This window comes from Cervus canadensis, chromosome 14 (genome assembly GCF_019320065.1).
Source record: "Cervus canadensis isolate Bull #8, Minnesota chromosome 14, ASM1932006v1, whole genome shotgun sequence".
Classification (NCBI taxonomy): Eukaryota; Metazoa; Chordata; class Mammalia; order Artiodactyla; family Cervidae; genus Cervus; species Cervus canadensis.
The window spans coordinates 155,291-170,627 of NC_057399.1; the positions used below are offsets into that span (position 1 = coordinate 155,291).

General features: G+C 40.6%; 2 protein-coding genes across 2 annotated transcripts in view; one reads left to right on the top strand and one right to left on the bottom strand.

Moving 5' to 3' along the window:
* LOC122452766 (antiviral innate immune response receptor RIG-I-like) overlaps positions 1 to 10,729 on the bottom strand; it is a 145,555-nt gene extending 134,826 nt beyond the window's left edge. Inside the window, exons 1-3 of the mRNA XM_043486405.1 lie at positions 9,701 to 10,729; positions 3,539 to 3,673; positions 426 to 607 (exon numbers count right to left, since the gene is read on the bottom strand). Of these exons, the coding sequence (XP_043342340.1) occupies positions 426 to 607; positions 3,539 to 3,673; positions 9,701 to 9,806 (423 nt within the window). The 5' untranslated portion in view covers positions 9,807 to 10,729. The remainder of the gene's footprint in view (positions 1 to 425; positions 608 to 3,538; positions 3,674 to 9,700) is intronic.
* A 1,804-nt stretch (positions 10,730 to 12,533) lies between these two features.
* Positions 12,534 to 14,796, top strand: LOC122453332 (UPF0415 protein C7orf25 homolog). Its single transcript, XM_043487315.1, has one exon. It carries the CDS (start codon positions 12,559 to 12,561, stop codon positions 14,431 to 14,433), a length of 1,875 nt encoding a protein of 624 aa, XP_043343250.1. The 5' UTR covers positions 12,534 to 12,558; the 3' UTR covers positions 14,434 to 14,796.
* Positions 14,797 to 15,337: the final 541 nt, after the last annotated feature.

Below are 15,337 nucleotides of genomic sequence, written 5' to 3' on the forward strand. Positions count from 1 at the left end.
CCATTTTATACAGGAAACAGAGACTTAGAGAAACTAAATGTGCCCAAGATCACACCACTAGTAAGTGGCTGAGCTTGGATTAACAAAATTGGTTTGTGTCCAGAGACTGAATACTTAACCACTGGAGTCCACAACCTTTTTTCTTTTTATTTGCTAAACTGTTTGATTTTATTTAAATTTGTAGAAAACATTATTCACAAAAGTAATAAAGTAATTTTAACTGAAAATAGGGCAAACCTGAAAAGACACAAATTGATTACTCAGATCACAAATAAAAGTATCCTTCTAGGTAATTATGCCTTAGATTTGAGGACTTTAGTGGATTTTAATGATCTTACTCAGCTCTAAAATAACATAGGAAACAGAAGACATTCCTCATGGTCAAATTTTCCCCAAAATTCAATATTTAATATTAATTAAAATACCTGAATAATTTCTTCACATTCCTGATTAATTAAACATCCAGATATTTCAGGAAGGATATCTTCCGGATTGATTGTGGTTTTAAATTCTGGTTGTAAACGCTTTAAAAGTAATCTATACTCCTCCAATTTTTCAATTTTTTGGAAATCCCAACTTTCAATGGCTTCATAAAGTCCAGAATAACCTGCAAAGTAGGAAAAAAATAGGGCTCTTAGGACACCAACTAAAAAAATATGTTGAGATTAAGATCATAGAAATCACTTTTGAATGTATCATGAGAGAACTGAAAGCAACTGTAAATCACTTCCATTATTTATGATCTTTCAAAAGGAAAATTCAATATTCATTTTAGGCACCCCACATTTCAGGTGGGGCTAGTGGTAAGAACCCTGGGTTCGATCCCTGGGTCAGAAAGATACCCTGGAGAAGGGAATGGCTACCCACTCCAGTATTCTTGCCTGGAGAATCCCATGGACAGAGAAGCCTGGTGGGCTACAGTCCATGGGTTGCAAAGAGTTGGACACGACTGAGTGATTAACACTTTCACTGAGAATAAATTTGAAGTCTTATATGTGGTCTTAGTAAGACATCTTCCTTCCAAGGTACCCTATGGACTTCACCTACAATCTCTGATTTGCCTTTCAATTGAGTCAAACCATCATGCTAAGTATCTTAGTGCAAAGCAGTAAAAAGGGCGAAAAGAAATATGAATGTCAATTCCTGCCCCTCAGGGCCTTACCGCCTACGTTATTCCAAGGAAAGAATAGTAAGTACAATGGGAAATTTGAATGAAAAAATTATTTCCAACTAGAATTATCCAGGAATGCTTGGCTCTAAGTTTCTCTTCAGAGAACCACCAGGCTTGTCTGACTATAAGGCCCACACTCTTTTCATTGGGCTATAAAGACCATATCAGCACATATGAAGCTATTACCCAGCTTAATACCTGGAATATTCCAATACCTTTGTGGGTGTGTGTCTCCTCTCTCTCACTCTTCTATCTTCCTGCAAAGATACCACTATCCGGTATTTGATTTATCACTCTTGATTTCTTTGAATAGTTGTGTGCTATATGCTCAATTCTCTAAAGAATACATGTTTAGTTCAAGCTTGCTTGAAATGTTTTAATTATATTCTTCACTAAATGCAATTTTCTCTGACGTTTAAAAAAGTTTAATATTACACTTCTAAGCTTCACCTGTGCTGTCATCTGTAGCTATGTTCATACATCTCCATTGCAGGATAATCAACTTGTGTGAATATCACAAAATGTATTTATCCATTCTCTTCCTGAAGGATCTGGGGTTGCTTCTAGCTTTGTTTCTTTGCTTGCTTGTTTTTGGCATTACCAACTGATTATAGTATGAACATTCTTTGTAAGTGTATTCTGGAATATATGTGTTAAGAATTTTTCTGGGCATATACTTAATAGTGAAACTGCTGGATAGAAGGAGAGCTGTAACTATAGGAGCTGATGCCGATTATTTTTCAAAACAGTTGTAGCACTGTAACACCCGCTATGGTCATCCTTAATATTTCCCATTATTAAAAATCCTCAAGCCTTCCCACTGTTGGACTTCCTAGATTTTGCTATTATGTTTCTAAGTTACAACTTCCTAATTGCTAACTGGGCTGAGAATCTTTTCTCATGTTTATTAACCTTTCATGCTTCTTATTCTTTGAAGAGTCAGTTCACATTTTTTTGCCCTGTAAATATTTTCTTTTTCTTTTCTAATTGATTTTAAGCCTTTTCAAAATATCATGGATACTAATTCTTTGGTGATAATGTAGTTTGAAAATATCCTCCTCCAGTTTGTCACTTGTTTTTTCACTTTCTGTATAGTGTTTTTTGATAAACAGATACTCTTAATTTTAATGTCCTCAAATTTATCAATCTAGGTTAATGTTTTAATGTTTTATCTCATAAATCCAGTCATACCTAAGGTCAGAAAAATGCTCTTCTGTATACTAATCTAAAATAGTTAAACTTCTGCTATCATGAACCAAGTCTTGAATTCTTTTGACTTACTGTGTGTGTGCAAGTGTATGTATGTACATGGAATGAGGTAAGGAAGACAAGTTTATTTGTATCCACATGGATATGAAAGTTAGGGTTTGCCTGGTTTTTAACATTATCCCATTTTAAATGGCCCACTGCAATGTATCAGAAAGTCCCTCCTTTCTGAATAATCCTCTTTTCCCGGTGATCTCCAGTACATCAGAGTTCCATAAATATATGAGTCTGATTGAAGGCTCGCCATTCTGTCTCATTGGTCAGTTGTTCAATACCAGGGCCAGCATCACACTGTATCAATGCCTATGACTTTTAATAGATCTTGATATCTAAAAAAGGAACCCCCAACCTACTGAATTCTTCTTTAGAAGTGCACTGACTATTCTTGGGTCATAATTCTTCCACATACAGTTTAGAATCTGCTTGTCAAGTTCATAAAGAAGAATGCAGGATTTTTGCTTAGAATTGTACTGAATGTATCGCTCAATGTAGGGAGCACTGACGCTTTTACGGTCCTCCTCTCTATGTGCACAGGTATATGCCTCCACTTAGCTTGGACTTTTTTTTTTCTCGGCTTTGCTGCACAGCTTGCAGGATCTCAGTTCCCCAACCAGGGACTGAATCCAGGCCGTGGCAGTGAAAGAGTTCTAACCATTCGACCACCAAGGAATTCCCTAGAATTTCTTTATATTTTTTCAAAAACCTTTTAGCATTTTCTCTATTCAGACTCCACACATCTTTGGCTAGATGTATTGCTAAATATATTGTAACTTTTGTTACTATTAGAACTGGTATTTCATTTTGGATTACATTTGCCATTTTTCCCAGTGGGTGGAAATACAACTAATTTTTGTATACTGATCTTATATCCAATAAACTTGCTAAACTGTCCCATTAGTTATAATAACCTCTCTGTAGATTCCTTTGGAAATTTCAAGTAGGCAGTTATAGCATCTGCCTGAAAATAGTCTTTACATTGCTTCAGGTTAAGAGACATAAACTAAATGTGGATACTTATAAACTAATAGAATTTCACCTTTACAGAATCTTTAAACAGTCAAGTACTATACTCTGATTTGTGAGTAAAAAGAATGAACTAACCTGCTTGGTGAAGGGCATCCAGAAAGCCGCGGAACCAGCCTTCCTCCTGGAGCTCCAATAGGATCTGGAGGAAAAGTGAAGCAGCCTCCATGGGCCCCTTGTTGTTCTTCTCGGCCTGAATATGCTGCACCACATCTACAAACAGAGGCAAGAGGGACTCATCAAACTGCAGAACCGCTAATCATTGGAGGGCAGACCACTAATCATTGCAAGGGTTGTCAGATCTTCTCCAATGGGGCTGGGGATTCACAGCAATGGAAGGACCTGCAGGAAAGCAGCAAGTTCTCTGTCTTGGTCAATCATACCCATTCTTCACTACCCCCACCCCTACCCCCAGCCTCTCTGGAAACTTCTCCTATCTGTTGTGGAAGTCCAGACACATGCTGGAGGGCAGTCCTTAAGAAAAGGAGTTTCTTAAAGATGTTTGCAAGAGTCTCCCCTTAACAAGTGAGAAGTCAAGGTAGCACCAGGTTAGGTAGAAAAACCATGGCTTCTTCTAACATTTGAATGTTTCTTATTCAAAAGTCTGAATTAATCGCAGGACTAAAAGGGCATAGGATAGGACCACTCCTGTCATCAGTGACAATTATAGCGGACACAGCAACCAGCAAATCTGGAAAACTCAGCAGTGGCCACAGGTCTGGAAAAGGTCAGTTTTCATTCCAATCCCTAAGGCAGGCAATGCCAAAGAACGCTCAAACTTCCACAAAATTGCACTCATCTCACACGCTAGTGAAGCAATGTTCAAAATTCTCTAAGCCAGGCTTCAACAGTACATGAACTGTGAACTTCCAGATGTTCAAGCTGGATTTAGAAAAGGCAGAAGGAAAAAAGAAAATAAAAGGCAGAGGAACCAGAGATCAAATGGCAAACATCTGTTGGATCATCAAAAAATCAAGAGAGTTCCAGAAAAACATCTATTTCTGCTTTATTGACTATGCCAAAGCCTTTGACTTCGTGCGTCACAACAAACTGTGGAAAATTCTGAAAGAGATGGGAATACCAGACCACCTTATCTGCCTCTTGAGACATCTGTATGCAGGTCAGGAAGCAACAGATAGAACTGGACATGTAACAACAGACTGGTTCCAAATCAGGAAAGGAGTATGTCAAGGCTGTATATTGTCACCCTGCTTATTTAACTTCTATGCAGAGTACATCATGAGAAACACTGGGCTGGATGAAGCACTAGCTGGAATCAAGACTGCTGGGAGAAATATCAATAACCTCAGATATGCAGATGACACCACCCTTATGGCAGAAAGCGAAGAACAAAAGAGCCTCTTGATGAAAGTGAAAGAGGAAAGTGAAAAAGTTGGCTTAAAGCTCAACATTCAGAAAACTAAGATCATGGCATTGGTCCCATCACCTCATGGCAAACAGATGGGGAAACAGTGACTTTATTTTTTGGGCTCCAGAATCATTGCGGATGGTGACTGCAGCCATCCGCAATTAAAAGACACTTGCTTCTTGGAAGAAAAGTTATGACCAACCTAGAGAGCATATTAAAAAGCAGAGACATTACTTTGCCAACAAAGGTCCGTCTAGCCGTCTAGCCAAAGCTATGGTTTTTCCAGTAGTCATGTATGGATGTAAGAGTTGGACTATGAAGAAAGCTGAGCACCACAAAGAACTGATGCTTTTGAACTGTGGTGTTGGAGAAGACTCTTGAGAGTCCCTTGGACTGCAAGGAGATCCAACCAGTCAATCCTAAAGGAAATCAGTCCTAAATATTCATTGGAAGGACTGATGCTGAAGCTGAAGCTCCAGTACTTTGGCCACCTGATGCGAAGAACTGACTCATCTGAAAAGACCCTGAAGCTGGGAAAGATTGAAGACAGGAGGAAAAGGGGACAACAGAGGATGAGATGGTTGGATGGCATCACCAACACGATGGACGTGAGTTTGAGTAAGCTCCAGGAGTTGGTGATGGACAGGGAAGCCTGGCATGCTGCAGTCTATGGGGTTGCAAACAGTCGGACATGACTGAGTGACTGAACTGAACTGAACTGAACAGCAACCAGAGTTAGAATGAACAGAGGTCCTTTCTTGGTCCTTTTTCCAGGCTTTTGCTGAGACATGTAAAAAACTTAGTAAACAGAAATCACAATGGAGCCAGGAGACCAGAAGGGGGCGCTCTCATGCCCTGCACCCATAGCAGAGCCCAAGAGGAAGAAGTCAGACTTCTCTTCTTTCCTGGCAAGGACTGAGCCAAGGAAAAGCCACTGACTGTTTACTACAGCTCCTCCCAGCCTCCTTTTCTCCTCTATAGAAGTGTTCTTCCTTTGCCCTGCATGTGGGACCTGCATGTGGCTGCCATGATTGGACATCCCAGACTGCAGTTCTCTGATGATCCTGAAAAAGTCTGTCTTTGCTGGAGAAATATCTGGCAGTCTATTTATTTCAGGTCAACAGGTGGTAGGAAATATGGTAGAAAAGAAAAGGCAGAAGGAGCTAAAGAAAACACAGTGAGGCCAGGTAACAGACAACTATCCACCAACCAGCTGGTGGTCTTACTCATTTTGCACAGTAACTCCATGTCTGGGCTGATAACCAAACCATTACCTTCGTATGACGTGACATTTGATAATTTTCCCCACTGTCGAAGCAAAGCAAAGTCAGTTGCTCCAACTCTTTGCGACCCCATGGACCGTAGCCTACCACGCTCCTCCATCCATGGGATTTTCCAGGCAAGAGTACTGGAGTGGGTTGCCATTTCCTTCTCCAGGGGATCTTCCTGACCCAGGGATCGAACCCAGGTCTCCTGCATTGTAAGCAGATGCTCTACCGTCTGAGCCACAAGGTAAGTCCTATTGTCAGTGGGATGTAAATTCTAAGGGAGTAATTCCAATTGTCTGGCAGGTTTACCTCTGTATTCTCAGAGTTTAGAAGACCTAGTACTCAATGTACACTTAATAAAGGTATGCTGAATGAATGTAAGAAGACAGGAAGGAACGCCTCCCTTTTCTGCCAAGGTCTATGCAACAATAAAACAAACCCTTTTAAAGTATAAAATTCAATGGCTTTTAGAGCTGTAAATCCATTACCACTATATAATTTTACTGCCTTTTTATTACTGTAGAAAGAAATCTTATACCCATTAGCAGTCATTCCCCATTTCCCCTGTGGTAACTATGGATTTGCCTATTTTGGACATTTCATATGAATGGGATCATAGAGTATGTGGTCCTCATGGCTGGGTTCTTTCACTTAGCATAATGTTTTCAAGGTTCATCCATGTTGTAATCATGTATCATATTTAATCCTTTTCCCTGCTGAATAATAATCCAGTGTATAGATACACCAGTTTTGTCTATTTATTCATCAGTTAATGGGCATTTAGGTTTCTACATTTTTTCTTTTATGAACAGTAATGCTATAAGCGTTCATGTACAAGTTTTTGTGTGAACATACATATTCATTTCTCTTATGTACATAAACAGCTAGGCACAAGACTGCTGGGTCTTAAAGTCACATTCTGAAGCCTGGGGTTAGGATTTAACCAAAAGAGCTGAGAAAACAAGGCGGGGGAGGGACAGATAATTTAATCAGTGTAACAGAAAACAGGAAAAATGGGGTGGAAAGCAAAGAGTTGATGTGGTAAAATACAAAGAAATGAACAGGAAAGATATAAACCAACTACATGAAAACAGCTGCCTATGGGGCAGGACTTGAAGTAAAAACTCTAGGGTATTGTTAACATTCAAAAATAAGATAATATTATACACAGAATTTTTAAGCTTGCTTTTAAAAAATTATTTATTTCTGGCTGCACTGGGTCCTCATTGCTGCATGGGCGGCTCTCTAGCAGCAGAGAGTAGGGGCTACTCTCTAGTTGTGTGGAGGCCTCTCACTGCAGTGGCTTCTTTTGTTGGAGCACAGTCTAGGCACACGGGCTTCAGTGGTTGCAGCAGGAGGCTCAGTAGTTGTGGCTCTCCGGCTCTAGAGCACAGACTCAACAGCTGTGGCCCACGGGCTTAGCTGCTCGGCGGCACGTGGGATCTTCCCGGATCAGGGACTGAATCCATGTCTCCTGCACTGGCAGGCAATTCTTTACCACGGAGCTACCAGAGAAGCCCTCAAGCTCACTTTTTAAACTTACCTTTTGGGGTTTTTTTTGTTTTGTTTTATGAGGGGTTTATTGTCTTTTTTTTTTTTAAGGTTTGTTCAGAGAGATACATACTTCACAGAAACTTTTGGTATTTTTATTGTGATGTATTATAACTATAAATTAAAGTTAATATATATTAAAAAATAATCCCACCTATGCACTCCCATAAGCACACTATGGTTTTCCATCAACACAGTCATCACACTTTTATTAGCTATTGTTCAGTTACCTGACTTCACATATGCACTCTAATCTCAGAGTAGAACCATTCTTATTGATCCTTCATTTCCTAAAAGGATGCTTCCTATTAACTATTATGTGTAGTAGTATGTGTTAATGCTAGCCAATGCTAGCCTCAGGCCTGACACACACCTTAACTGGTGCTAAGTTGCTGGTTATTAAATCAGTATACTAATACATGAAAGAAGGGGATTCATATCATTGTTAGTGTTTCACTTTTTGGAGGATTTCTAGAAGAGACAGATGTCTTGCATGGCTTACATTCTTCAAGGGCCCCAACTACTCTGTGGCCATTAGGATGTTATTTTGTTACTTGTCTCTGAGCATAGCAACAAAGTGGGAGTCCTTTGTGTTGGTGGTATTCTTTCACTCCTCACTCCACAACCTGTGCTTTGCTTTTACAGAGCAATTAGCACTCAAGTTACCTGTCAGCTTTAATAGTTTCCAAAAACTGACTCACATCAGGAAAGTTATGTAGGCGTTTGGAGCAGACTCCCTCTTTCACCTCACTCTTTCCAGGCAGCCCCTCCCTTCTCTTCTCCCTAAGGCTCTGCTTACCCCTGGCACAAAGTACCTCAATACAAATCTGTAAAATGGCCATTATCCATCATCATGGGACTCAAATGCTGTGCGGAAACACCTGAATTGAAGCCTAAAGCCGTTCACTCCAGTGAGTCTTGCTCCTCTCATAATTTGAAAAGATACATGCACCCCAGGACTTATTACAGCACTATTTACAGTAGCCAAGACATGGAGGCAACCTAGCTCTCCAATGACAGAGGAATGGATTAAAAAGATATGGGACATACATACAATGGAATATTACTCAGCCATAAAAAAGAATGACATAATGCCATTTGTAGCAACATGGATATACCTAGGGATTATCATACTAAGTGAACTCAGACAGAGGAAGACAAATATCATATCACTTATATGTGGAATCTTAAAAATGATACAAATGAACTTCTTTACAAAACAGAAACAGACTCACAGACCATGAAAACAAACTTATGGTTCCCAAAGGGGAGAGGTGGGGGAGAGATAAATTAAGAGTCTTGGATTAGCATATACACACTACTATACAAAACAGGTAATCTATGGAGCACCCACTGGATAGTGCCTAGAACTCTGCTCAATATTCTGTGATAACCTATATGAGAAAAGAATCTGAAAAAGAATAGTATAGGTATATCTGAATGGTATAGGTGGTATATATAGGTATAACTGAATCACTTTGCTGTACATGAAACTAATGCAACATTGTAAATCAACTATAACCAATATAAAATAAAAATCAAATTTATAAAAGTTTTCCAGTTATCTGCTGATAAGATCAAGATCTGGCAGAGTGAGTCTCAACTTCTTTCGGAGTACAGCACTTTCTTATCATTTGTGTGCTTCGGTCCTCACCTGTCTCCACCAACCCCTTGGACTTTAAAGTATTTTAAGGAAGGGCTTGTATCTTATTCTGAATCTCTGATGTCAGCGCAAAGACCAACACAGTAGACGGACACAACTATTAGTAGAAATAAATGAAACGGACAGCGACATATTTCCCCAGCTTTAAGTCTAAACAAATGTGCAGCTCTAAGCAAGTCGTTTCACTTCGCTGGGACTCAGTTTCCCCATCTGGGCCTCCAAGGGCTTCTCAAACTCTTGACAATCCCCAGTCTAAAATATTGCGAAGATCTTGCCACAAACCCGGAGTTTACTGTATTGTTTCAAAGACCGGGATGGGGGTGGAAGGGGAATAAGAAAGAAGTCCTGAACTGTTTTCTTGCCCCAAGGGACAAGCGGCAACCACTCACCGTCCCTAAACCAGGGAGTCATGTAGCTCAGGATGTAGGTAGGGTCCAGGATCTTCCTGACATAGCCGCGGAAGGCGTGCAAATTCCGCCGCTGTTCGGCAGTCATTCCGGCGGCTCAGCTCCCCGCGACCACCTGCCTCGCCTGCGCTCCGCTCGGCTGCGCTCCGAGAAAACACAGCTGTGAGGCGCGAGAAATTTTCCCAAGTGAGCACCCAGCGCGGAGGCGGAGCTGCAGGGGAACCCGGGCTGCGGAGGAAAAATCGAAACTGCAACTAGCGGTGGGGGCGGGACGCCCAGGCTCCCTGCGCGGTTTCGTTTCCTCTCGGGCTCGCGTTTCCCGCGAGTTGCTCTTTGGTGTTCACATCATCTTAGACTTTCTGTTTTGCTTTTAGGGCCGTAAAGTTTAGATACGATAAAATGCATAGGTGTTAATTTATAATTCCGTGAGTTTGGGGAAATGTATGCGGGTGTAACCACTTTGCCCAGGTTGTCTGGGTCCTGTGGTCTAGTGTCTTAACTTTACAGGAGACTGTCACCTGTCTTCCAAAGTGGCCATCCCGCGGTGCCTTCCCGCCTGGAGTGTGAGAGCTTCAGGTGATGCAAGTCCAGGAAATACACACGCTGGTTAGTCTGTTGTTCGCTTGTTTGGTTTGGGCTTTTGCCTGGTATGAAATAGTGCACTGTTGTCATATATATGTAGTCCAAATATCCTCTCCCAGTCTGTCTTACATCATTCTCTTTAAGGTGTCTTTTGAGCATAAATTTATTTTGGTGAAACCTAAATAAATTTAAATAATAAATAAATTTACCAGTTTTTTCGTTGATTACTGCCTTTTGTGTCCTCTTTGGTGAATCTTTGCCTACTCCGAGGTCATAAAGATATTCTTTGTTTTCTTTTAGGTCTTTGTGTTTTCAGCTTTTATCTTTGGTTATGGGCTTCTCACATTAATTTTGTTGTGGTATGAGGCAGAGGTCAAGCTTTCACTTCTTCCATACTTGTACTTGTCTCACACAAACTATTTCATTGAAAACTTTTCCCTTTTAATAGCCTTGGCACCTTTGTCAAAAAAACCAACTGACTGTGTACTATATCTGATTTTATTCTGTTCCACTTATCTATTTGTTTACAGTGCTTTATTTCTCTTTGTGAAGACTACACTGGGACTTACCTGGTGGTCCAGTGGCTAAAACTCTTGCTCCCAGTGCAGAGGGCCTTGGTGTGATCCCTCGTGGGGAACTAGATCCCACATGTTGCAGCTAAAGATCCTGTGTGCCACAACTGAGGCCTGGTACAACCAAATAAATTAAAAAATACTAAGGAGAAAAAGTACATTGACCGTTCTGGGATCTTTGGATTTTGCTATGAAATTTCCTTGCCTGGAGAATCTCATGGACAGAGGAGCCTCTTGGCTCTAGGGTCGCAAAGCGTCAGACGCCTCCGAGTGACTTTCACTTTCATGAACTATTCAGTTTGCCAATTCCTATTTTTAAAAAAGCATATTGGGGTTTTGATCAGAACTACATCAAACCTACAGGTGAACTTGAGGAGAAATGACATTTTTAACAGTAGTGAGCCTTCAAATGATGGATGTAAGTTTTCATTTATCTGGGTCTTTAATTTCCCTCAGCATTATTTTATAGTTTTACAAGTACAGATCTTCTACATCTCTATTAAATTTATTCTTAACTATTTTACATTCTTTGATGCTTCTTTAAATTGAATTGTTTTTAAAGTGTCATTTTCAGATTTTTTTGTTGCTGGTATATAGAATCTATTAATTCACTTGTATTATGCAATTCACTAACTCACTTATTAGCTCTAGAGAGTTACTGTTCTGTAGAGTTCTTAAAAATTTCTATGCAAACAGTCATGTCATTTGGGAATACATGGGTTTTATTTCTTCTTTTCCAATCCTTACGCCTTTTATTTTGCTTCTTTCCCATATGGCACCTCCTATGGCTTCAGAAGAAAGCTGAATAAAACTGGTGCGAGTTGACACATACTAATCTCAGCAGGGAAACAATCAATGTTCACTTTAATCACAAACTCTGTAACAGAGAAGAACAAACCTGACTCCATACCAAATCCATTCCTTTAGCTCTAACATGTGTGGTCTGTTGCTTGTGCTTGGTCACGCTGACTCTGCACCAAGGGTTCCTCAAACTCAAAAGAATGCTGCCTTCAGGCTGAAATATACAGGATAGTCCATTCTCAGGACTCTGATCTTTAGAGGCGTAACACCTTTCCATTCATAGAGAGATAAAAATTTGAAAGCAGAGCATAACATTTGTCTTGTCGGAGGTTTGTAGGAACATCATGCCAGACCTAGGTCAACGGCGGTTAAGAACAAAGGATTCCAGTGCCAAGAAGTTTGCAACAACCAGCCACACCGCTTTCCCTTTTAATATAAAAAAAGGCTCAGTTCTAACTTTTGAAAGATGGTTCCTTAGGACACTAGTCCACCATCTTCTTGGTCTGTTGGCTTTCCAAACAAAGTCATTATTCCCTGCCCCAGCAGCTTGTCTTTGAATTTACTGGCCAGTCATACAGTGAGTGGTATAAGCTTGGACTCAGTAAACAGGTTGGCTATTGGTTTTTCCTAGATGCCCTTTATCAGATTGATGTTTTCTTCATTTCTGCTTTGCTCAGAGGTTTTTTTTTTTGTTAAATCATGAATAGGTGTCAAATTTCTCAACTTTTTAATATCTATTGAGGTGATCATATATTGTTAATATACTGAATTTCATTTATTGATTTTTTAATATTAAATCAACCTAGAACTCTCAGGATAAATCACATTTGATCATGAAGTAGCACCCTTTTAAAAATATATTTCTGGTTGGGTCTTCGGGTAAAGATGGCGGAGCGTGGTTACAGCTTTTCGCTGACTACATTCAGCCCGTCTGGTAAACTTGTCCAGATAGAATATGCTTTGGCTGCTGTAGCTGGAGGAGCTCCTTCAGTGGGAATTAAAGCTGCAAATGGCGTGGTCTTGGCAACTGAGAAGAAACAGAAATCCATTCTGTATGATGAGCGAAGTGTCCACAAAGTGGAACCAATCAGCAAGCATATAGGTTTGGTGTATAGTGGCATGGGCCCAGATTACAGGGTACTTGTGCACAGAGCTCGAAAACTAGCTCAACAGTACTATCTCGTTTACCAAGAACCTATTCCCACAGCTCAACTGGTCCAGAGAGTAGCTTCCGTGATGCAGGAATACACCCAGTCAGGGGGTGTTCGCCCATTTGGAGTTTCTTTACTTATCTGTGGTTGGAATGAGGGACGGCCATATTTATTTCAGTCAGATCCATCTGGAGCTTACTTTGCCTGGAAAGCCACAGCAATGGGAAAGAACTATGTGAATGGGAAAACTTTCCTTGAGAAAAGATATAATGAAGATCTGGAACTTGAAGATGCCATTCATACAGCCATATTAACCCTAAAGGAAAGGAATAATGCTGTCAGCATGTCTGCACACTCCATGCTCTGTGAACGCATCACCATAGCCAAGGAGCTGATCAAGAGAGCAGAATCACTTTCCAGATCAAGAAAAGGGGGCATCGAAGGTGGTGCCAAGCTGTGCAGCAAGCTGAAGGCGGAATTAAAATTCTTACAGAAAGTAGAAGCTGGAAAAGTAGCTATTAAGGAGTCCCACTTGCAGAGCACTAACCTGACACACCTCAGAGCCATCGTGGAATCAGCAGAAAACCTGGAGGAAGTGGTCAGTGTTCTCCATGTCTTCGGTTACACAGACACCTTTGGAGAAAAGCAGACCCTTGTGGTGGATGTTGTTGCAAATGGTGGTCATACTTGGGTGAAAGCCATTGGCCGCAAGGCTGAACCTCTGCATAACATTTGGTTGGGCAGGGGCCAGTATGGTGACAAAAGCATTATTGAGCAGGCTGAAGACTTCCTCCAGGCCAGTCACCAGCAGCCCGTGCAGTATAGCAACCCTCACATCATCTTTGCATTTTACAATAGCGTCTCCAGCCCCATGGCTGAGAAGCTGAAAGAAATGGGCATATCAGTGAGGGGGGACATAGTAGCAGTGAATTCTCTGTTAGATCACCCCGAAGAGCTCCAGCCCAGTGAGAGTGAATCAGATGATGAGGGCCCTGAACTTTTGCAGGTGACCCGGGTAGACCGAGAAAACATCCTAGCAAGTGTCGCGTTTCCTACAGAAATCAAGGTGGACGTGTGCACAAGAGTCAACCTGGACATTACTACTTTAATCACCTACGTATCTGCCCTCAGCTATGGAGGCTGCCACTTTATCTTCAAAGAAAAAGTGCTCACGGAACAAGCAGAGCAGGAGAGGAAAGAGCAGGTTCTGCCGCAGCTGGAGGCATTTATGAAGGATAAGGAGTTGTTTGCTTGCGAATCTGCTGTCAAGGATTTTCAGTCTATTCTAGATACCTTAGGAGGACCCGGGGAGAGAGAGCGAGCTGTGATGCTGATTAAGCGAATTAATGTGGTCCCAGACCAGCCTTCTGAGCGTGCCTTGAAACTAGTGGCTAGTTCAAAAATTAACAGCCGCTCATTAACAATTTTTGGGACAGGAGACACCCTGAAAGCCATTACAATGACTGCCAATAGTGGTTTTGTCAGGGCTGCCAACAACCAGGGTGTTAAGTTTAGTGTATTTATCCATCAGCCCAGAGCGCTTACTGAGAGCAAAGAGGCCCTAGCTACCCCCTTACCAAAAGACTGCACAACTGACAACAAACACTAATGATATCCTTTATTGTCATGGAAATAAGTTATTTATACCAAAGGCTGTGTCTCCCCATCTTAATTGGAAAAAAAAATCTATGGTAAAATTAATACTTAGAACTCTTATTAAATCAGTTGATGGTGTGTCTCATCTATAAAGTAAATAGCCTACCATAGAAAAAGCATAAGAGACAACCTTATTTATCAAACTGGCTACATTATAATTAGAACAGAAATACATCTCTGCAAGGCTTGTAGCTGTATCACAATACTTTGATTTGTTTGATTCAGTAGGGCTCCATCTCCCCTAATGGTAATTGCATCTCTTTGACTGTGGCTACATTGCATCTTGCATTAAATATCGAGCAACCTCTGAAAAAAATATATATATATATATATTTCTGGATTCAGTTTGCTAATATTTTGTATTTATGGTCATACATTTTCTTGTAATGATAAGGTTATGCTGACCTTATAAAACAAAAGTTTGTGTAAGACAAGTATTGTTCCATCCTTAAATATTTAACAAAATATACCAGTGAAGCCACTTGGGATTGGAGTTTTGTTTGAAGATTCTTCTTCTTATTATTTTTTATTGAAGGATAATTGCTTTACAGAATTTTGATTTCTGTCAAACCTCAACATTAACCAGCCATAGGTACACATATATTCCCTCCCTTTTGAACCTCTCTCCCATCTCCCACCCCATTCCACCCCTCTAGATTGATACATGAAGATTCTTCATAACAGTTCAATTTCTTTACTAGCTATAAGGCTATTCTAATTTTCTGTTGTTGTTGTTTAGTTGTTAAGTTGTGTCTGACTCTTTTGCAACCCCATGGACTGAAGTCCACCAGGCTCTTCTGTCTATGGGATTTTCCAGGCAAGAATACTATAGTGGGTTGCCGTTTTTTTCTCTAAGG